The 23,330-nt window shown below is 43.8% G+C and overlaps 2 protein-coding genes across 7 annotated transcripts; both read left to right on the top strand.

Moving 5' to 3' along the window:
• The first annotated feature begins 316 nt into the window (after positions 1-316).
• On the top strand, positions 317-15,719 carry setdb1b (SET domain bifurcated histone lysine methyltransferase 1b). Of its 6 annotated transcripts, XM_076109645.1 has the most exons (28): positions 350-427; positions 1,990-3,223; positions 3,507-3,615; positions 3,929-4,410; positions 4,918-5,121; positions 6,026-6,192; positions 6,288-6,331; positions 6,836-6,950; positions 7,046-7,216; positions 7,325-7,526; positions 7,838-7,911; positions 8,038-8,228; positions 8,323-8,452; positions 8,628-8,910; positions 9,684-9,800; positions 10,157-10,457; positions 10,615-10,876; positions 11,822-11,912; positions 11,996-12,112; positions 12,233-12,402; positions 12,552-12,776; positions 12,928-13,089; positions 13,705-13,835; positions 14,063-14,082; positions 14,235-14,353; positions 14,477-14,751; positions 14,873-14,961; positions 15,383-15,719. In XM_076109645.1, the coding sequence occupies exons 1-28, from the start codon at positions 424-426 to the stop codon at positions 15,498-15,500; spliced, it is 5,607 nt and encodes a 1,868-aa protein (XP_075965760.1). In that variant the 5' UTR covers positions 350-423; the 3' UTR covers positions 15,501-15,719. The 6 variants fall into 6 exon arrangements, with proteins under 6 accessions (XP_075965762.1, XP_075965760.1, XP_075965758.1 ...); XM_076109643.1 differs by lacking the exon at positions 350-427 and having other exon boundaries at positions 450-3,223; XM_076109644.1 differs by lacking the exons at positions 350-427; positions 9,684-9,800 and having other exon boundaries at positions 450-3,223.
• A 395-nt stretch (positions 15,720-16,114) lies between these two features.
• LOC142969343 (meiotic recombination protein REC8 homolog) lies at positions 16,115-23,054 on the top strand. Its single transcript, XM_076109191.1, has 17 exons — positions 16,115-16,170; positions 17,664-17,732; positions 17,815-17,957; positions 18,781-18,856; positions 18,953-19,073; positions 19,162-19,234; positions 20,007-20,074; positions 20,176-20,256; positions 20,350-20,471; positions 20,561-20,738; positions 21,127-21,322; positions 21,459-21,634; positions 21,724-21,766; positions 22,001-22,085; positions 22,177-22,266; positions 22,366-22,472; positions 22,819-23,054. The coding sequence occupies exons 1-17, from the start codon at positions 16,115-16,117 to the stop codon at positions 22,920-22,922; spliced, it is 1,788 nt and encodes a 595-aa protein (XP_075965306.1). The 3' UTR covers positions 22,923-23,054.
• Positions 23,055-23,330: the final 276 nt, after the last annotated feature.

Raw genomic sequence — 23,330 nt, forward strand, 5'->3', positions numbered from 1 at the left:
TGAGAGTCAGAGAACTGTTCCTTTCAGTCACATGGGAATTTTCTACTTACAACGTTTTGTAAACTTGCTTTAAAAAGTGACTTTTTTATATTCCTATGTTAAACAAACGCTTAAAGCATAACATTATTTTTTTTAAAGGACAATCGATAAATGAATGTCATCTGGTTAATCTTAATTTCTTCAGAAAGTCCCACATCATGCAATAGTCTTGACTTTTATTGAGTTAATAGCGTGTAGCTCGGTTGCACGTTTTTAAGCACCTATATATCCCGCGTGGGCGGAGTTTCCGTCTTCTATTGAAACCAAACATCCCTCCGCTCTCTTCGGTTACCCCGGGATACAATGCATGCACTCCTTCTTGTAGCTAGCTGGTAGCATTAGCTAGCTAAACTCATTTGCGAGCAGGCAGAATGGAAAGCAGCGATGGGTGAGTATTTAGTGCTGTCTCTGAATTATGTGTTACCGTCTGATGTGTTTGATGAGAACAACTAGAGAGGACACAATGCTGGTTTTTTTTCAGACACCAGTTAGTCAAGATATGAGACTATCTCCATGCTAATGCTAGGCTAACGAGCTAGCCTACTCTCACTTGTAACAAGCGTCAGTTTAAAGTCTTTTAGCTGCCGCAATGTGTCTAATTAAAGTGTGAGTGAAGATAGTGCGGGTTTAATGAGCAGCCACTCTGTCTGCAGAGTTATTTATTTCCCAAACTGTCCCTTGTTGTGCTAACCAGTAGCGTTGACGTTAGCAAGTCAAGACTATTGCAGCTGCTTCAAGATGACCCTTCCCCTGCCTGGTTGTTATTTTTGAAGCCATGTGCCACATTAGTACCAACTCTACATCATATCGTGGAAACCGTTACCATCGGTACTTTGTCTCTGTGCGCGTGGGTAAACAAATCTAACATAATGAAGTCAAGCTGGAATAAAGGAAGCAGAGGTTTGTAACGTTACACATGTGTGACCCCGTCTAGTATGCAAAGATCTCAGTCTGCAGTGCACGCAATGATGTTAAATGTAATGATGCACGTCAGAAATCAGGGATGCAGTAGAGTTTATTCTTGGAATTGATACGCTGACAGAAATACATCTTTGCAGACATTACATGCAGGGTTAAAACAAGGGTTGCGTGATATGTTATGAGTCCTCGTTGTGATATTAATATGGATTGAAAATGTTTGCTAGATAATCACACTGGTGTCTAAAACAATGACTTGTTTTTCAGGGTTTTGCATCAGATCAAACTCTTTAAATGTGTATAAAAAAAAGAGTAGTAGGCAGTGGCGGCTGGCCAATAGAGGGCGCTAGGGCGCCGCCCCCCCTTGGGCCACAACAAATTAAGAACATTAAAAATAAATTATACAAATTGTCAATATGTGTGTTTTTGAAATATGGAATCACCCAGTAATATTTGTAAAATATTATATCTGCGCAAAATATATGCTTTTCCTCCACGTGCGCTCTGCCTGTCTGCATGTATCAGCAGCTCTGGGGCGCTGGAGGGAGCGCCCACAGGAGGCGGGTCTATGAAGCAGTTTAGCCAATTGCTGATTCAGGATATGAATGAATGACCTACAATTTAGCCAATCAGCGTCCTCAAATAGATTCAGCAATGGATAGAATTTGTTTCGTCCCAAGCTGCGCGTCCTCCTCTGGACTAGTCTCTACCGGCGCCATTTTAACGACATAACAATGGCGAGCGCGAGCACTAGCGCTACTTCTCCAATACCAAACCCTAACTCGGTAAAATCTCTCCTCCAAGACCCGTTTGAGAGGAGAACTTTGGCGGAGAAACTACAGGTAAAAGAGTTGGGCCCAGATCAACCTGGCCTCACAATAAGACAGCAGACTAGCGACAGAGGGAAGCAGCACATGCGAAGCTTCAACAGAGACTGGTACTGGAGGAAGGTTTGGCTTGCTGGATGCACTCATGCTGATGCCGTATTTTGCTTTCCATGCTTGCTTTTTAAAACAACGGGTACCGATCCAGCATGGGCATTAACGGGAGTGAGGGACATGAAGCATCTGTCTGAGAGAGTGAAAAAACACGAGAACACCAGGGCGCACATGGAGAACTCCGTCAAGCTCGCCATACTGGGCAAAGTGAACATCGCTACTCAGCTGACCGACGGACACAGGATTGCGGTGAGGAAACACAACGAGGAGGTGGATAGAAACAGGCACATTTTATCCAAAGCAATTGATTGTGTGAAGTTCTGTGGGGCTTTTGAGTTGGCTTTGCGTGGGCATCACGAGACTGACTCCTCGGACAATCCTGGCGTTTTCAGGGGATTGGTGGATTGCGTTGCCTCCCTAGACGGCATGCTGCAGGAGCACCATAAGACAGCTAGCGTTTTTAAAGGCACGTCAAATACGGTACAAACCGAGCTGTTGGACTGCATGCTGTCGGTTATGAAGGAGTACATTCTGGAGGAAGTAAAGAGGGCTGATTTTATCGCCATTCAAGCAGACGAGACGACTGATATTTCCTCCCACTGCCAGCTGGTGCTTGTGCTACGCTACATCGACGCCAACAGTAACGTCCAAGAGCGGTTTTTCGAGTACATTACCATCCAGAACGCCACCGCCGACACCATCGCTACAGCGCTGATGGAGAGGCTAAGCGCCATCCTCCCAAACGGACAAAAGGCCAAACTTATCGCCCAAGCGTACGACGGGGCTGCTGTAATGAGGGGAGCCACCGGCGGAGTGCAGCGTAAGATACTGGATGTCTACGAAAATGCCCACTACGTCCACTGCTACGCGCATCAGCTGAACCTCATCATGCAGCAGGCGGCGTCACACAACCCCAGGATCCGCACCTTCTTTTCTGACCTTGGTGGATTTTCTGCCTTCTTCTCCGGGTCACCCAAGCGAACCACCGTGCTCGACCTAGTGGTCGCCAATAGACTTCCCAGTGCCTCTACAACACGGTGGAACTTCCACAGTCACGCTGTAAATACTGTGCACGAGCACAAGGATGACCTCCTGAAGTGTTTCCAGACCATCAGGGACTCTGGGAACTTTGACCCCCTAACTGTCCGAGAGGCGGGGGGCTTTGTGAGGATGCTCGAAGACGAGACTTTCTGTTTTTTCCTGGCATTGTTCCACAGGATCATGCCAAATGTGGACATGCTATTCAACCAGCTGCAGACGAGGAACATCAACCGGGTCTTCATTGAAGCACTTGTCCAGAGGTTCACAGATGGCATTCTAGCGATCAGGTAAATAACTATATTTACTACTGGCTGATAATCTTTCTGTTGTCAGAAAGATGAGTCGCTCACTTCCAACAGTCTGTAAAAGCCTAAATGTGCCTACTCATCAAAGTGAATGATTATCATAGAGAACATCACAACATTTGTTTAAATATTTCAGATTTTGTATAATAATGCAGGTAGTTATTAAACAGGCTTATTCAGGTGTCCACTGGGTCAGTTTCTAGAAGAGGCCTAGTTGTTATTGAAGATGGCAAGTTAGTAACTTACACTTTATTTTTTGGACCAGAGCCTCCGTTTCCTCTCCGTGTGAGGACAGTGCATCTGACCAGCAGCCCCAGCCCAAAAAGCAACGGAGGATGCTGGGACCAGAAGAACAACAGAGGCTGGCTACAGAGGTAAGTTGTGATGTAGTTATATACGTTATACACTCACACAGACGTGTACTATATGTGCTAATTACAGGAAGTAGTCAAATATTCAGTAACATGGTCGTCTGTCTCCTGGAAAAAGGGAGGACAAGCTGGTAACTGACCGCCTGATACATTTTGATGATGATATAATTTCCCATCATCTGAAGTTCTTTGTAAGAAGGAATAATGGTGTTAAAACCTTAGTAGTCATATACGTGACTTGGAAAGTGTTCAATCAGAATCACTTTAATCAAAATAGCTTTATTGCAAATTAAAGCTGATGGTGTGTCTTTTACAGGTATGCGATACCATCCTGATGCATGCCAAGGAGCGGTTCTCCTTCACCCAGCACCTCATCAGCGCGACACTGTTGCATGGAGAGTTGTTCCCACAACACAGTGTGAAGTTCCCTGACTCGGCGCTTGAAACCACAGTGGCGGCTTACCCCATGTTGAACCAGGCCAAGCTCAAAACAGAACTGTCTCTGATCTATGAGAACAGTGAGTTCCAGGCCTGCAGTGGTGCAGTGCCTATGTACCAGTTTTTCATGGAGAACAACCTTCAGGGCACCTTCACAGAGACCGTCAGTCTTCTCAAGATCCTCATCACCACGCCCATGACCACAGCTGAGTCCGAGAGGCGTTTCTCTACTTTGAAGAGGATCAAGATCTTCCTGAGAAACACCACGACACAGGATCGCCTCGATGCCCTGGCTATGCTCTCCATGGAGAAGAAACTTGCCAGGGACATTCCCGACTTCAATAAGAAGGTTATTGAGAGGTTTGCCACTCAGAAGGACAGAAGAGCAAAGTTCCTCTACAAATAATCTGTCAGAAAAACATGCAGGTTTCCCCAACAAACAAGGTTCATAGGGGCATCTCAATAAATAAACATGTTATATTGTGTTATATATATATATTATATAATATATATATTATATTATACTGAATTCCCTGTGAGGGTGACAAAAATAATATGTCCTGACGTGTTTGTCAAAGTGTTATTTCCTGCTTTTTTCCGTGTTGGAATAAATGTTAAATCTTCAACTGCAAAGTAGTAATGCGTGTTTGATACCTTAATTGTTTTGGATTAAATCATTCTGGGATGTTTGCTGAAATTGATTGGATGTGGCACAGCCCTACCTAGAACATTTTCCACCAGCCGCCACTGGTATTAGGACATGCTTATCATCAAATAAATGAACGTAATTACTAGTTAATGAGTGAGGAATAGAAGTCTGTGTAGATGTTTAAATGTTGTTGTTTTTTCTGTTTTTTTCCTCCTAAGAATGGAAGTGGAGGGCTGGGATGCTAACATGGAGGAAGAGCTGGGCATTTCTCTGGATGAGCTGAAGAAGTGGATTGACGAAGCCGTGGAGAAGAGCGAGATCGTGCAGAAGAAGAAGGCTCATCTGACGGAGCTCAAGGAATGGGTGGAGCACAAAGAAGAAGAGGAGGCGAGGACAGACGTGCTTCTCAACGATGCCAACAAGTAAGTGTGACATGAGTCTGTTTATGTTATTTATTATATAACAGTCATGCGTTTGAGTCTATATAGATCAGATACAGGTTTTAAAATGTAAAAACAGTAGTAGTAGTCTATACAACAAACGATGAAGTTGTGGATTATTGTGTAGAAGCCAGCTGTTCCAATCAGCTCCTGTGTAACAGCGACATGTAGCCGGTAGCATTGACCGAGCGAAGGCACAGACCAAGAACTCTCTAACAAAACATGATGGCTGACGGCTTCAAGCAGGCCGAAACAACACAACATAGGTCTCTAACAAACATGCAATGGATGTGGCTCTGCTGGGGACACAAATGATTACACTGTCTGTTCCTGTTTAACATTTCATCATGGAAACCAAAAACAAAATCTGTTTTGACATCACATTGTGCATTATGTAAATTTCATTACGTAATGCACAGTCTGATTATTTTCACGTTTCCTGTTAAACAGATGAGAATCCATGCTTGTGGGTGTAATGTGTGACAGTGGGCTGTGTTGTTTGGGGCATTTTATTCCTTTATTTGATAGAAGAGGGATGACAGAAAATGAGAGAGAGAGATGCAACAAAGCATTTTCCTCCCCTGATACAGATGCCAATACTTCAATTAAGGGTGTCTACAAACACTTAGAACTAATCCCATACCGATATTCTCTGTTGCCCAAATTTAAATCTCAAAATGTAATGTGTGCAACTGATTGGAGTCAAAAAACAACCTGTGATTGGCTGATATATTCATACTGTTTTTTACATTTTGTTATCTACTGTATTAAAAGAAAACGTGATATAAGTGTGTGTGTGTGAGTTAAAAGCTCAGACAGTAGCAGTCTGGCTGCGCTGTCGCACATCCACAGTATTAACTGTTAATGCTGAACGACTGTTCCTCAGGTCCCTATTGGAGTGTGAGAAGCTCGTGAAGGAAACTTACCAGAGCAACGGTCTCGTTTACAACGAGACCAGCTCAGAGGATGAGGGGGGCGGAGGAGGCGCGCTGTCCTCTGAGGTCATCGAGATAGACGACGACGACGACGATGACGTCATTGCTGTTGGCTGTCGTAAGTCCGGCTCCTTTCAGTTCCAATTTCATCGCTACTACGACATGAAAACATTCGGGTTGTCAAGTATTTTCTGCTCTTTTCTAATGTTTCAGTGGTTCCTCCGAAGACGGCCGTCACTCCTGTCAAAGATGCAGCGGTGAGAACATTAGAGATGATCTGTAACCATAACTGTACAAAAGTGGGATTTATTAGGCACTGGAGTATTTACATGATATCAACATTTATCTAAATATCACGTTTATCTTCAATACTGAAGTATTGCCACATCCCTAGTCTCTTTATAGCCTTTATTTGTAGCACCCATCTTGTGGTTGGTTTAATGATGTGCCCTAATTTTGTCAAAACCAGTGATATCTTTAGATATTATACGCTTCAAGAATATACAAGTAAGCATTGTATGTACTACTATAGACCCGCGTGCGTGCGTGCGCGTGCGTGTGTGTGTGTGTGTGTGTGTGTGTGTGTGTGTGTGTGTGTGTGTGTGTGTGTGTTCTAAATGAACTGCTGCTTTATGAGACAGACTTGTGGAAATGCTTACAAGGGAAGAAATCTATATTTAGGTTTCTATAGCAAACATCTATGGAGGTGTGTCACTGCTCAGTGTATGCAGATGATGATGATGTATATGTTTATTTACCAGTTAAATGAGGCCTCCACAGCGCTACAGAAAACATCCCAGCAGGTGCAGAAGTTGGTCCAAATGGTCAACAGGCCCTCACTAGGTGCTCCATTGCTTCGCTCTCCATCACAGCCAGGTGAGCAGATGTATATTTCCTCAGGGTAATGCATCGCACCTGTGGGGGAAGTATATGTGACGCTAACGGTACGTGTGGCTTGTCCTACCCTCCAGGTTTTCATTCTTCAGTGCCAGCAGTGTTTGTGTCCCAGCTTCAGTCTCAGTCCATGACCCAGCCCAACCCAAACGTGACAGAAGATGAGCTGAGAGTCGGCATGGTGATTTTGGGAAAGAAACGCACCAAGACCTGGCACAGAGGCGACCTGGTTGCTGTCAGCCCAGTCGGTGTGTTCCCAAAACATTTTGTTCATATATATATTTTTTTCGATATATTTTATGCTTTAATTTTCCTGATGTGCTGTTTAATGCAACTCACCCTCTGTCTACATTCAGGGAACGGTATATCCAAGTACAAAGTGAAGTTTGACAAAGGAAAGAGTCTGCTGTCTGGCAATCATGTGGCCTTCGAGTACAACCCCACCCTGGAGATCCTGTATGTCGGCGCTCGGGTAGTCGCCAAGTACAAGGACGGCAACCTGGTGTGGCTCTACGCTGGAATAGTAGCAGAGATGCCCAACAACAAGAACCGCATGAGGTGGGCAGACGAAGCTAAACTAAGGGTGGGATGTGCTGATTGGTTGACGTCAGAGTTCCACCAATACTGTATTTGTTAGTTGATCCATCGGATTTTGTCATCGATATTGGCCTATGTTAGTTAAACACATAACATAAACATCCCTTCAATTTTGTTAGTAAAGAATTGAGACCAAGATGTGATGCAAGTGTGACTTTTTACAATGCCAGTGCTCATTGGTGGTTTAAACTATACAATAGAGACACTTTATATTAAACACACTAGTGAATCAGTCTGACTGTAGTTCATAACTTCTGTTAAATGTGTTTCAGGTTTTTGATCTTCTTTGATGATGGCTATGCTTCATATGTGACACTACCTGACCTCCACCCAGTTTGCAGACCATGTAAGTGCCCATGTTCTCCTTCTCTCTTGTAATGTTTTAAATACGTATCACGCAGCTGTGAAATGAGTTGGCTAAATGCTGCGTTGAATTGAGTTTGAGAAATTGAGATTATTCTTGTTGTCGCAGTAAAGCGTACCTGGGAGGACATAGAGGACGCGTCGTGTCGAGACTTCATCGAGGAGTACATCACCGCGTATCCCAGCAGGCCGATGGTGCTCCTAAAGGTTGGGCAGATCATCAAGACGGAGTGGGAGGGAACCTGGTGGAAGAGCAAAGTGGAAGAGGTGGATGGAAGCTTGGTCAAGATCCTCTTTTTGGTACGTTGACTTAAAAAAAACCATTCACTTAGTTAGACCGCTGTCAAAAAGTTCAGAAGGGAGAGCAAACGTCTTGTTGTTTCGTGTGGATCAGGATGACAAAAGGAGTGAGTGGATTTATAGAGGCTCCACCAGGTTGGAGCCAATGTTCAACCTGAAGATGACCTCCGCCAACACCCAGGAGAAGAAGCTGGCCGGCCAGCAGAGGACACGGCCTAACATGGGTAACATTTCCATCTTTGCACTGTTAATCTGGTCAAAAAGCTTCATTTCAACCACTGTGATTTTGTGTTTTAAAAGAAGAAAATTTGAAATAATAATAATACCATGTTTTATATCATGTTTGCTGTAAATCTTTTGATTTTCACTTTATCTCTTTTTGTCCATTTTGATCTCCAGGGGCGTTGAGGAGTAGAGGTCCAGTAGTTCAATACACAAGTGACGGACATATTGGAGCCTCTCCCGTCAAAACGCAGCCAGGCTCACCCAGCCAGCCTTCACAGACGACACCACCACCACCACCACCACTACAACAACAACTACAACAACTACAACTACAACAACAACTACGTCCTCAGCCCCCACAGCCACAACAAATCCAACAGATCCAACAAATCCAACAGATGCAACAGATGCAACAGATCCAACAGACGATTCAGCCTCCACAGCCTCCTCGTGTTGAGTAAGTGATGTTCACTGAACTATAGCAATAACACCACTAAAGGCAGTTTGTTCGAAGGTGTATACTTTGCAAAGAGAAGCTGAAGCTGAGGAACAATTTACCTTTTGATGGAACAATTTTAAAGATGACCTGAGGACAGTCTTCTCAAAGTAAAATTGGTAGTGATCATGAAACGGATCATAAAACAGATTACTGATCGGATCAGCACAAAAGAAAAAAGGAGCAAATATAGAGTCTCTTTTAGAGATCTCCGATCACACTTTTTACAGTTCCCTGTGTTGTTTGATTATAGCAGCTTGTCTACAAGGCTCCAGACTCAAAGAATCATTTCAACTGCTCTGAAGTCAGTAAACCATCAACAATTTAAAATGTTATCCTTTGACTTTGTGATAGTAATTTATAGTGTTTTTTTCTTCACAAAAACACACAATTTAGTAGTAGTAGGGTAGTAAATTACTGCTTTTCATTTTGGGTACATTTAGTTTTTAGCACCTCCTCAAAGCTGGATTCATTCATGTTTGGCCACGTGGCAGCAGAACAACAAACTGAAAAACAACATTGACATATTATGACTTTATAAAGAAGGGAAACTTGTTAGCAAACGGTTGCCTTGTTTAAAAAGTTTGTAGTCAGCTCCACCAGCTTCAAGTCCGACGTTAGTTTGATGCTTTGTATATGAAACGATACTGAGAAGTGGAGCTTTAAACCCAGACGATTTGAAAGGAAGTGGAGACTTGATGTTGACCGTCATTTCTCTCCTCGCTGTCTTCAAGCAACAAACATCAGATGGCAAAGAAGAGTACTTCTCCATTTGTCCCCGGGGTGGGAGGCACTCACGCCTCCAAAATCATGATGCAGTCTCTTCCTTCCACTCCCGGCGACCTCACCAGGTAAGTCCACCTTATAGTTTGGTCTACTACGTTGCTACCAAGCATCAACCTCAGGTGCTGAGAAACGAAGCCAATGCGAAAGTGCCAAAAACTGCAGATCCTCAAACGGCCAATTCGGCTCCAAAAGCGAGTCGATCCCTGTCGACCCCCATGTTAGAATGCCCTTTACTTCACAACCGATAGAAACGCGTTGACAGCCTGGTACCAAAAGGATTTGGTCTCTATAGCTGATGTCCCCGTTCATGACAACTGAATATTTTCAGTGCTTTTGCGAATGATCTCATCTTAGAAATGTGATGTTAACTCGTCTTTTTCTCTGTCTTTTTTTTTTTTTTTTTTTTTGTGTCAATCCATAGTGCAAGGATTCTGAGTGTCCAAACTATTGCTCCACCTGCTTTCACACAGTCGTATCAGAGACTGCCCACTCTGGCTGCCGCACCCCCTTCTATGACCCACGCCATGGCCACCATCCCACACCAGCCCTCATACCGAGCCCCGACGGACCGCATCTTCTACCTCGCGCACACTTGTCAGCCCGCATGTCTGAATCGTGTCCGACCTGTAAACTCCGACTTGCACCGAGGAAAGAACCCCCTCCTCACACCGTTACTGTACGATTTCAGACGCATGACAGGACGACGAAAAGTCAACCGCAAGGTAAATTTGAAGGAAGATTAGATTAATGTAGGGAAAATACAAGGCCTAACTCTTACCTAGAGTTTCTCCCTTACCTTCAAACAGCCAGTTTTCCTTTATCATCCTTGCTGTTAAGCTGAATTGTACAACTCTTGTCTTCTGCGTGTCCACCCCTCAGATGTCCTTCCACGTGATCTACAAGGCTCCGTGTGGGCTTTGCCTGCGCAACATGGGAGAGATCCAGCACTACCTCTTCCAGACACGCTGTGACTTTATATTCTTAGAGATGTTCTGTCTAGACGCCTATGTGCTCGTGGACCGGCCATTCCAGCCGCAGAGGCCGATCTATTATTATGACGACATCACCGGTGGAAGAGAGGACATCCCACTCTCCTGCGTCAACGAGATTGATACCACCCCGCCTCCTAAAGTAGCTTACAGTAAGAATTACGTTGATGTCAACAAAGGAAGATTCACTGGGCTTGTGCCGGGATCAGACTACGCAATATTCTTTTGAATTGACTGATTTTAAACATCGGAGTCTGTTTACATCTCTTGGGTAGGATAAGTGTGTATGTGGCAAATAAATAGTATGACTCTTTTTGTGGCTCCAGAGGGAGTTATGCAAAGTCTGATAAGTTGCCTCGCATGATGTCACTTGTGTCGGCGTCTGGTTGAGTCACAACACCAGAAGTTTAGCATTTCGATGCCACATCAGCGCTACTCGCACTAAAGAGCAGTCTGCTCCTTTCGGTCAACATCACAGAACACGTCGTAGAAGTTATGAAACTTGGCGAGAGGCGGCTAAAAACATGGAGTCTTTTTCTCTTGTGTAATGCTGCGTCAGTTGTCCTCCGCTATCACACAAACACTATACAACAGTATAAAATGATTGTGCTCAACGCTGTTTTGTATTCCCAACATCCCACTTTAGATTAGAAAAACCTTATTAATCCCCAGTGGGGAAACGCATTTGCCACCCAAAACTCATACAGACGACACAGTCCACAATGCACAACAGACAAAAACACATTACAAAGGATAAATAACACCAGACAATGCCATATAAAACATGATTGACTTCTGTCATGGACTATATTTGGGCTGATATTGTATTCCTAGCATTAGTTTGTGCTCTTGTGGGTGCATTAATAAATGCAGTTTGTACATATGATGACATTTGTCACAGAAAGTGTTATTTGTTTATCTTGCTTTTAGTTTTCATCGAGCTATTGTTGTAATCCTTTAGCTCCCCGCTGCACCTGCAGGTCTTATGTGCAAAAAGACATCAAAATAAATCAGAAATAATGACCTATCCATGCAGCTGACTACTTACTTCCTTTGAACATTCCCCGTGTAATAAGTTATCTGCTCTTCTCTTCAAGGTAAAGAGCGTATTCCTGAAGACGGAGTATACATCAACACCAGCCCAGACTTCCTGGTTGGATGCGATTGCACCGACGGCTGTCGCGACAAGTTAGTGAAACATTTGACCCGTTGGTTTTTCATATTTCTCCCACTTTAAATATTCTGAACACGTCTTTGCGTATTTGTTACAGGTCCAAATGCTCTTGCCACCAGCTGACCCTTCAGGCTACAGGTTGTACACCCGGGGCACAGATCAACCCAAATGCTGGATTCTTGCACAAACGATTAGAGGAGTGCCTCCCAACAGGGTCAGACATTGTACACACTGAGAGATAATTACCTTTGTATATAACTGCTATTTTGGTTGTCTAATCTCATTGGCCATCATCTCTCCTTCCCTCTGTCCGATTTTGTTTCTCTCTCCTCAGGATCTACGAGTGTAACAAGCGGTGCAAATGCTGTGCTGAGATGTGCACCAACCGGTTGGTGCAACACGGCTTGCAGGTGCGTCTCCAGCTCTTCAAGACCCAGAACAAAGGCTGGGGCATCCGCTGTCTGGATGACGTGGCCAAGGGCTCTTTTGTCTGCATCTATGCTGGTGAGGAAAGGACCAGACTTATGAGAAGATACGAGCAGACGTCACGGAAAACAGACACGCATGCAGACATCTACATCCGTTTATTCATTGCAATACCACAGCAGATGACTTGATTGCAAAGTGACTCCGTTTCTCTTCCACTTTACCAGGTAAAATCTTGACGGACGACTTTGCCGACAGGGAAGGTCTAGAGATGGGCGACGAGTATTTCGCCAATCTGGACCACATAGAGAGTGTGGAGAACTTCAAAGAGGGCTACGAGAGCGAGGCTCACTGCTCGGACAGCGAGGGGAGCGGTGTGGACGTGGCGAGGATAAAAATCCAACCGTCTGCTTTAGCATCAGCTAACCCCGTTGGGAGACTGTCCAAAAAGGGTGAGTCCAAGTCCAAAGGCGAGAGATCAAGGTGGTCCCGAATGGACCGGGTTGTATTCTCTGCTGTTTTTTTGTCTTGATCCCATTTTATCCTCCTGCACATGATTTTTCACGCCTTTTTATTTATCTATTTATTTTTCATCTGTTAAAGACCAAAGCTCATCAGGGGACAGCAATGACGACGACAAGGATTCAAAGAGCGAAGAGGAAAGCGACAGTTCAGACGACACGTTTGTGAAGGAGAACTATTTCAGCTCCAGCTCTGTGTGGAGGAGTTACACCACACGTGGTCAGGTCAAGGGCAACAAGGAAGGTGAGCTGGTGGCCTCTTCATGAGGGGTGGGAGGAGGTCAATCGTCAGTGTTTGGATTGAAACAAATGGTTAGACATTTAAGGATTTATGCTTATTCAGAGGTTACTTTAAATTATCCATTGAAGGTAAAGAAATAGCCCGGGACATAATTACTGTAAAACTACAATTTTGCTGTACAAAATTGATGCAACATGTTTATTAGTGATCTTTAGAGGAGCTGACAGGCAGATGTTGATACATTTTTTTCAGAGCCAGGCTAGCTGTTTCCCCCTGTTTCCAGTCTTTATGCTAAGCTAACCGAGAGAAACATTTCCAAAAAAAGAATTGCTTTGAAGACCTGTGGTGTCCACATTAGGCTTGGTTGTGGTCTTGGTGTGAGACTGCTTTGTATACGTGTACTAAATGTGTCGTACTAGTGGGTAATTTAATACCAGTATCTTTCATCCACAGCTAGTGTGAATGTCAAATGTAGTTGAGTTAAAGGTTATATCTTGTTTCTATCTTTCTCAACACACCTCGTATTATGGGGAACATCTTCATTGTTTCCTCTGCATTGATGTAGTAAATGTAAAGATGGGTTTGGAAGATTTCTGTTTTGTCTCCTTCCTGCCCCAGGGAGTCAAGACAGTAAAGATGGATTGAGCGCGTCAGCCAGAGGAACTGATGACGATAAGCCACCGTCCATGCCAGAAGAGACGGGGAAAAGCAAAGTGGCTTCCTGGCTCACCAGCCAGGGGATGAAGAAGGTGAGTAAAGAGGAGATGGCGTGAGAATGTGTCATGGATTTGAGCTCTGTGTGCAAAGCCTTTTTTACAGTAATTGCAGTGTCTCACACATAAATATAAACACAGTCCTGCTGTTTCTGCTCATTAGAACTCTCATCTTAGATCTGTTATCTTTAGTAAGAGGATTGATTGTAAAAGGTTTTATTATCATGATCGATGACCCTCCATTCTTCTGTTTTCCATCACAGGATTCCGGAGACGGCAAGAGGTGTGTTGTACTTAACAAATTATGCTTGGAATGGATTATTAGTTTTTCCTGATTTCAAACATATTGTTTTTAACAATAATTCAGCAACTCTGTGATCATTAACCTCGCATAAAGTTAGATTGCTTTTAAGATTAACTTTGTGTTTCTTGCAGTCAAGTGAAGTCAGAAACGGTGAAGAAGCCGGATGTGATGACTCTCTCTGACAGTGATGAGGTTCAGACCATCAGCTCTGGATCGGACGACAACAAGGAGAGAGAAAAAGTCAACCTGGGTGAGGAGAAGAAAAGGGAGAAAATACTTGAATTTACACTACACTGATGATGACTGCATGGTTTTCACTGTTTTTACTTTCCTTCCTTTCTTGCTCGCTCCTGTTGCTGCTTTTCTGGTTCAGGTGTGACTAAGAAGCAGGTAGCGGTGAAATCAACGCGTGGCATCGCCCTGAAGAGCGGCCACGGGATGATGGTGAAAACGGGAATGATGGCGAAAACAGGAACCCCTGGAGGCGGGGGAGGGCCGGGAGGTCAGGGAGGAAAAACAGGACAGCAGGGCCAGACTGGAGGAGGTGGGGAGAACGCTTCCAAAAACACCCGCCTGTTCTTTGACGGAGAAGAGTCCTGCTACATCATTGATGCCAAGTTGGAAGGCAACCTTGGGCGTTACCTCAATGTAAGTGTGTAATCTCAATGTGTAACCAGTGATTACGTTCCTGTGTGTGTGTGTGTGTATGTATATATATATATATATATATCTTTTATCTGATCATATCTATCTCCTCTTGGTATTACAGCACAGCTGTAGTCCCAACCTTTTCGTGCAGAATGTGTTTGTGGACACACATGACTTGAGGTTTCCCTGGGTGGCGTTCTTTGCCAGCAAGTGAGTTTGGAAACACATTTTAAGTTTGTCACAGATTATGGATGGGCCAAATGGCCAAAATCATATCTCCTGATAAGTCATTTCATATATCTAGATAACAATATACCTCACAATATAGTATGTTCTCTGGTAATTTAATAAACGAATAGTCTATATGAAATAACTACATGGTAAAGCCAATATTTGTACAGTAATTAAATACTAAAAGTACTGAGTATTTTCTCCTTTTAATAGAACTTGTCTCTGGAGCCGCAGGAGAATGATGCTAGATTTATGAGGTGTTTATACAGTGTTAACTCCACCTGTTAGTGCAGGAGAAGGCAGTTATGAATGCAGTTATGAATGCACTACATTAGCTTTAAGTTAACGTATTGATGAGCTCTTACCCTGCACTCACTTGCCTGCTTGTGTCGTCGTGCAGGCGGATCCGGGCCGGCACAGAGCTGACCTGGGACTACAACTACGAGGTGGGCAGTGTGGAGGGGAAGGTGCTGCTCTGCTGCTGCGGATCCACTGAGTGCAGAGGAAGACTGCTGTGATCTGCAGCCATCATTGACTTCACTGCCGTTACTGCATCTGTAGGAACCTTAGAGGATCTCTTTTAGCACCCTAACGTTGCTTCTTTTTAAGTTGAACTTTGTGTTTTATTACAGCTGTTTTTGTTGTCTTTGTTTTATATGAACGTGATGTGTCCTGATTTGTCCATGATGTTTTTTTCTTCATCTAAATAAAATGCAGTTTTCTTCAAGGAATCAAAAGCTCTCACAGCTGTTCTTTTGTCAAATAGCAAATGTAGATGAAGAGGTATGTTCACAAATATATAATATATTATAATATATAAATATATATGTAATTCTCACCACATCATTTATAAAAAAATATTTGATCCCGCTAATGCTTCTGTAACTAAAGCATCTGGTAACAAATATCAAATCATGATGTTATAATTTAGTTATCAAATGTAATGCGTCTTTTTTTTCTATTCTCGTAACTTTATTTTCATGATCTCTGGTGAGGCTGACCAATCGGCTCTCCTAAAACAACAATAAATAAACCGACAGACGGACTTCTACCACGCGCAGATAACCCGCTCTGGAGTAGATCCATTACATTTATCAGCTATTTTCATCGATTTATTGAAAGATTGTCTGAAATGTTTTACTACCCCACAGTTTTGAAGCGACATTCAGGATGTTTCTCTACAATCTGGTGAGTAAAAATAATATCTCGACTATTTTAAATCGATGTGAAGCTCGTGAAGTTATGATGACTCGTGGTTTGATTTCGTCTCCGGGTGTTAAATGTATTATTAATGGTAAATCTCTTTAACTGGGTTTATGATTTATTATCAGGTTTTAGAGACTTTACTTCAACGCTGCTGTTGACGGGAAGTTGGGCTATCGTGTATATATATATATTTTGAATATTACATTAAAACCTTCGTAAATGCGTCCATCGTCCTTCAAACACTTTAAATATAAAATCAAGCTCACTCAAATTAAAGTTTTTGTCACAACCATCATTTAATCCAAAAAAGTCACGTAAATACCAAATGAAGTAGACGGACATCTTAATAATTAACGCTAATGTAAAGGCTGATTTTAAATGCATATTGTTTCGCATTTCTGTTTAAAGGGTTAACTCTTTACTCTAGAGATTTTGTTCTTTAGGGAAAAATTGCCCAGCGTGTATAACCAATGCACATATTTTTGTATTTAAAATACAATTTTAAACCTAGATTCTCCATCATATAAAATGCTTTTTGGAGCACACACACAGTTGGACATACAGTTTGAAAAAAAAGCCCAGAGTGCAGGTGCAAAGTGGCAAAGAAAACAAAGATCTAGCAACACAGACTGCAAGCAAAACAACAAGGCCGAGGCTTTGAAGTCCCTTTAAGACTGCAGCTTTGAAGATGAGCTAAAGGTCAAAGGTTACATTATGAGAAGAAGACGACAAAAAGGCATGTAAGCTTGTAGCAATTATTGCTGAAATGAGAAACTCTTTACTTCTTAATTTTGCTTTATTGGCATTACCATAATGAAGTACAGTACTGCCAGGGCAGGCTGATCGAGGGTTATGACATAAACATAATGCAACAAAGAATGTGCACATTATTACACTCTATACTATCATGAAAAAGATGTCATCAAAGACGTTTCTGGCACGTTTTAGCTTTCAACATTGGGTTCAATTTTGTTCAATTTAGGCTTAACAAACATTACTTTGGTCCTGTACACTAGTAAACTGAGCTGTCTATAATATGAAGCAGGAATTTAGCTTGAAAAACTATTTTAGAGAGCACTGATGTATTAGCAAATATATGAATATTCAGCAATATGAATACAATGACAAAAATATACTTTATAACATCTTACACAGCTTCAGCTTTGATGGATGAAGGCTGTCTCAGATAGTTGAGCATCTTTAATTTTCTCCTTCAGTGCTCTGATCATATGCTGTAAATGATAACAAGTTGTGTGCTTTTTCTAACTTATTTTTTTAAATTGCTGAGCAAAAGAGTGCAGTAAAAACCTGGGTAAGCGTTAAAGGCCTCCATACTGTACCTTATACAAGAGAGGGGTGTGTGTGTGTGTGTGGTCTAGGGTTTACATCAGAGACTCGTCCCAACCTAAATCACAGTTGCTCGTACAGTTCAAGTGGTTGCAGATTAAATATCAAATGCTCCGTGTCCATTTCAGGCTGGTTGCTACAAAAGGCATCAGAGTTCATCGCCGAGATTTCCTACAAGTCGACGTCAAAAGAACCTGGTGAGAAGTCGTCACTGTCCCGTATTTATAATTGGCTGAACTGTGAATCTGTCCAGTTACAATGAAGCTAATGTCCATACAGCGATGACATCATGGACTACGTGCTGGAGCAGGTCCCGCCCCCTCGACCTGGTCTGCCACGACCTCGCTTCTCCCTCTACCTCTCCTCCCAGCTCCAGTATGGCGTCATCCTCGTCTACCACCGACAGTGTGCTATTTTCCTGGGTAAGAAGTCACCAACAGACTGGAGCAAAGAGATGTGCACTGGTTCTCACTGGTTCTAGTTCAGGAAGGGTTCCCACATTATATAGAAATGGTCTGTTTAAATGAAAGGTATTCCAATGCCACTAAATCCAAAGGCTCGCTTCCAGTCTTTAACAGTTGCTACTTTTTCATTAATCCAGTGCAATAAAATGTTCAGTAAGAACACAGTATCATCTCGTATTGTTTTTTAATGTTGCATGTTAGCTTGGGAGGCCCAGGATGAGCGACACGGTTCTCCAGTTCCAGACATGAAATGACCAAAAAATAAAAAGTTTGAGCACCATTTTCTTGTCTTTGGTGAAGGAGTAGATCTTAAAGAATGCCTACAGTTGGGTGATATATGCATTCCGTGTTTGATCTTAAAACGACATGGCTTTGGTACAATCCCAGACTGAAACTGGTTTGGCATGTCTCCGGATGTCTTTCCGCTCTTCTTCATGGATTGTGACAGGTAGCTCATCCTCCCTTGTGCCCCTAACTGTAAAGCGCAGAACTCATAGCCTCATAGAACAGACTGACTGACAGCTTTCCAGTTGTTAGAAATAACAATTCTTTCAACAGGAGATCTTTCCGCGTTGGTAAATTCTTGCTGTGCACTGCAATATATATAACGCCTTGTCTGCAAATAAGTCCTCCATTCTACTGATTTCATTGTTGCCGCACCGTCTGAAACCAGCAGCAGACAAATCCGGATTGTTAACAATAGGGGTGAAAACAGATTAGACAGTTTAGACCTTCCCTCGGTTCTACACACTGATAAGTAATAAGACTTGTGTCCTTCCAGAGGAACTTCAGACCGTTGTGGGCGAGCTGGTGAAACAGAAAACGTCCCAGAAAATTGATATGGATGGTCACGGCAGGTGAGAACAGGTGCTCAACATTTCATACATTAGTATGCACTTAAAAACACAAAGTAACTCCTGTTTCTTGCTGCTGGGCCGCCCGATGTCTCTCAGACCATCTGTGGACTTTCTTGACTCCCTGTCTCTCCTGGAGGAGGCAGAAGGAGCTCCTGACCCTTTATTCGGAGTGATGTACATGCGGGAGCCCATACCCAGTCCCAATACACTGATACAGGTACCCAAATACCCAGACAATGAAGGAGATTTAACACGTAGCCAACACTGTTGCGCTGATAAAACGAGTGTACTCTTCTGTCTTTCAGATGGGTCGGGAGTATTTGCGAGAAACATCGCCTGAGCATCCTGAAATGAGTCCTGCTGCTGCACTAGAGAGCGGTAGGATGACTTGATGTGCTGCAATGACATGAAAATAATGATCCCTTCAGGGCATCATTGCAGGTCCAGAAAACAGAATAAATTGGCATATGGTAGCATTTGAACCAGTCCTGTGTCACCGCAACATGTGCAGCAGAACGGTGTTTGGCTTCCTTCAGCAAACCTCCGTCGGCCAATGAGTGGGGAGCTCACGGCACAGGAAACATGGGAGAGACCAGGCGCTCATTGCGATGACACAGAGCTAGTTGAAAATTCAGCACGGTTTCCCTTTTGGAGCACATTCAGAAAAGATAGTTTAACGTCCCGTATGAACAGAAGGAACGATTACAGCATGCATGCTTGAAACGCTATTGAGAGGGAATACACAAGGCCTGTCCTGATTCTTTGATTGTCGGCATTAATTAAAAAGTCAGCTGTGCAGCTTTCGACATGCAAAAAACATGTCCAGCATTGTACAATATGTCGGATTGCGCGCAGCGAATATGCACAGAAAATACCAACAGGTCACAGGAATAGACGGAGCTCGGATTGTGCCAATCCAGGCGGAAAAATCCAGAGCAGCACAGAGCAGAGAGACGGCGTAGGTCAGGTCAGGGCAGAGCAGACGGCCTCCTAATTGGCAGAGGAAGATGCCGCGGTGTCAGGAAGTGTCGTCTCGCTGCATCTCACTCTGCAGAAGAGAGCACTTTAATTGCAGCTTGATTAGTTGTGTCCTGCTGTTGAAATAATGGGCTCTTTTTTCTCTCATTAATGTCACCCATAGTTTCCCCAGGCATAACTGCGTCTCAAGAAAGCATTACTCTAAAAGAGACGGAGCCTGTCGCTATCCCTGTTGCAGAGGTACGACTGTCAGGAGAAGCTCATAAAAAGACGCGCACGTTTTTGTAGCATGCTGGTCTTCACTTGCATTCCTCCCTTCTCTTCCTTCTTCTCTCTGCTAGTTTGAGGGCGAGGAGCTCGTCGATCAGCATCCGGACACTATTGACTTTCTCATGGGCCAAACAAATCACTTCCCAGAAGGTGCGTGGCAAAACTAGGAGCTCCTTTCTCTCGAGAGACAAGGGTGACGATAACATAGTGATGTTTTCGTCTTTCTTTAATCTTTTCGAACAGAGGAGTTCGAGATGCCGAGAGAAGAAGTGACACCGGGAGACCAAGAGAGGGAGATGGAAAGGGGCGGAAGTGAGGAAGACCTGGAGAAAGATAGAACAAAAGAGCCCCCAGGATCCTCTACTGAGTAAATTATCCAGCTGCACATTGAGACATCAGCACACACACACACAGATCCACACAAGCGCACACTGACTGTGTTTCTACATGTGTCAGGTCACAGCCCACCAGGATTTCTAGTGAGGACGCCGTGCTGTTGCCTCAGGAAGAGCCAGACCTGTCCGCCGAGAAGCCTGGACCCCCGTCAGACCAGCTCACCCCCGTCTCTGGGCCCGTTGTCCCGTCCCCGCCATCTGCAGCAGAGGAACGTGGAAGTCCAACCCTACAATCGGAGGTGCAAGCACACCCATGTTTTTCAAATCAGATTCAGATTGATAAATGGCCAGGACTTCCACGTTATAATAGTCTGTCGTTTTAAATGTTCATAAATGATGAATACAGGTTATTTACAGAAGTCTATCAAGCCTGCACTTGTAATTGGTAATATTGTTATTAAATAGATTGTGGTCCAGTGGTTGAAAGGTCTATTGGAGGTGTTTTTCTGATGAATAAAAGAGCGAGGTAAAAAAACAAACAAAGCAAATGTCAAACTGAGGGAGAGTAAACACCAGCAACCTGGCAACCCAAAAGTTGTTCTTATTATAAAGAAGCACCCAGACTACTACTTAACAGCTGGAGGAAAGTTCTGGTAAACTTACTTCCCACCCCCCTCCCATGCCCAGGATGAGCCTTCTCCAAAGGTGAAGACGAGGAGGAAGAGGCAGCTGATCTTCTTTGACTCGCAGACGCAGATCGACCAGGAGGTGCTGCAGCAGCAGATCGACGACCCTCTGACTGAGACCATACCAGCAGTTTACCTGCCGTCGCCTTCTGACAGGATACCCTCTGCTGCTGAGCTCTTCAACACTCCCTGCACCTGTGAGTAACACACCTGTAAAAAAACAACAACACCGGTTTTCCTCATACTCATCTGCTCCTACTACTGTGACTTTAAAATATCTGACTCAAGTTACATTTTCAAAAATAAACCTCAAAGCTATTTTTTTCCCTGCAGTCTTGCCTGAAGAGGTTCTGTTTCTATGGAGACGGGCTGCGACCATCACGCCCGTCTCCGGCTCAGACCTGCAGGCCGGGGAGAGAGGGCCCGAGTCCTCCGAGTCCGAAAAGGAAAGGGAGCGCGAGATGGTCGAGGCAGCGGAGGCATTGGTAAGAGAGGAGGTGTGGAGGGACGTTTATTCGCCTTTTTTTTGTGCTGGGAAAAGATGGGAAATGTCACAAAATGAATGACTGACTGATTGTGTGTGTGTGTGTGAATGCAGGTCCCCAGAGATGTGGCAGAACCAGAGTTGTTTGATATTTCAGGTACACCATGAGACAGCTGGTTTGTGTTAAACTGGGGGTGAAGTTGTTGCTCAATGATTCCACTGTAGTTGCATTCAGCACAAGCTGAAGTGCTTTTATGTCTTCCCTGAGGTGAAGCTGAGGTCAGAGGTCGGGGTTAGGCATGTATCACTTATGGTTGAGGGTTAGGCCAAGCCTCCAGGGAACCAATACAAGCCAATGCAATGTCCTCAAAAAGTGTGTGTGTTTGTCCAGAGCCCGGCTCACTGCTGCTGGAGGGCTCCGACCAAAGGGAGGTGACTCGAGAGATCTCCCCCATATACACATCCGAGAAAGAAGGGTAGGTAGCTTTAAAAAACAAAAAAATGTAAAGAAAGATATGTGGCGAGTGCGAGTGCAGACGATGCTGACGGGCAGATGTGTGTTGGCAGGTCTGTCGTCTCCAGGTCTGCTTCTGCACTGCAGGACATCCCAGAGGTGGAGGACGAGCTGCCGGGGATTGCTGCAGAGGAGTCTCCTGGGTAATGACAGTGAACGCAACACCGTTACCAACCTGTAAAAAGGTCCGAGCTGAGAAGTTTGCTTTTAGAAGAGTACGATTATGTGCCTGTGTGTTAAAGGCTGCTGCCGGATTTGCCCGAGCATGAAGCACCCGTGGTGTTTCAGTCTCTTCTGCTGCCAGACGCCGACCGCAGAACTGTCAGCAACATCTTTCAGAGGCTCCTGGGTGAGGACTCGGTTTCAGTTATCATCCAATCATCTCACTACACATGTTGAAACTGTGTTAATGCTACAGCATTGACAGTGGAGGAAACTCTGTAATGCATAATTCTGTGTGAGATCTTTGAAAATAACAAATGGTGTCCCGAGTGGAAGCTTCAATAATGAGATGGAGGTGCTGAGGGACCAATAACACACTGGAGTCATGTACAATAGTTCATAGAAATAGAATTGGATTTAAAATGAACGTATTTCAACCACTTTTAGTTCCAGTAGAAGTCCTACATAATGTTTTTGTTTTTATTTACAGTAAGTGTACGTTTTAAACTCTTGTGTTTCTGTCTTGTCTGCAGAGTTTTTATCGGCCAGGAAGATGCGTGCGGAGCAGGACGAGCCGTATGGTGACATACTGGTATTCCGTGGGACCAACTACGAAGAGGTGCCTCTGACTCTGTGAGGGGGGCTCACGGTCCCTCGAGTCAAATCATTGTTCAGCCTGATAGAAGATCATTTGTCTGTTTCCTACCGTTCACTTCATCAGAGAGAGAAAAAAAATCGTGATTTAAACAATTTTATACAGAGAAAAATAACAGTCAATAGGTCAATTGTTTTGTTACTGATCACTTCTTAAGATTTGTTATTGGTGTGTCTTGTTGTTTGAAATGATTTTTAGTTTTTAAAACACTTTACCTGCTGCTTCGTATGAACTCCGAAATAAAGTCTTTATAAGAGCTCTGTCAGTTATGTTTTGTCAAAGAATGTGCTGTAAATTGAAAGGTATGTGTAGAGCATGCAGAGCAGGACAGGCGTGGCACAACATGTCGCAGAGGTTAAGGAGGTGCAAGGAGAAAAGTAAGTACGATGA

This window comes from Anarhichas minor, unplaced genomic scaffold, assembly GCF_050575085.1.
Source record: "Anarhichas minor isolate MPS153535 unplaced genomic scaffold, ASM5057508v1 ptg000041l, whole genome shotgun sequence".
NCBI classification, from domain to species: Eukaryota; Metazoa; Chordata; class Actinopteri; order Perciformes; family Anarhichadidae; genus Anarhichas; species Anarhichas minor.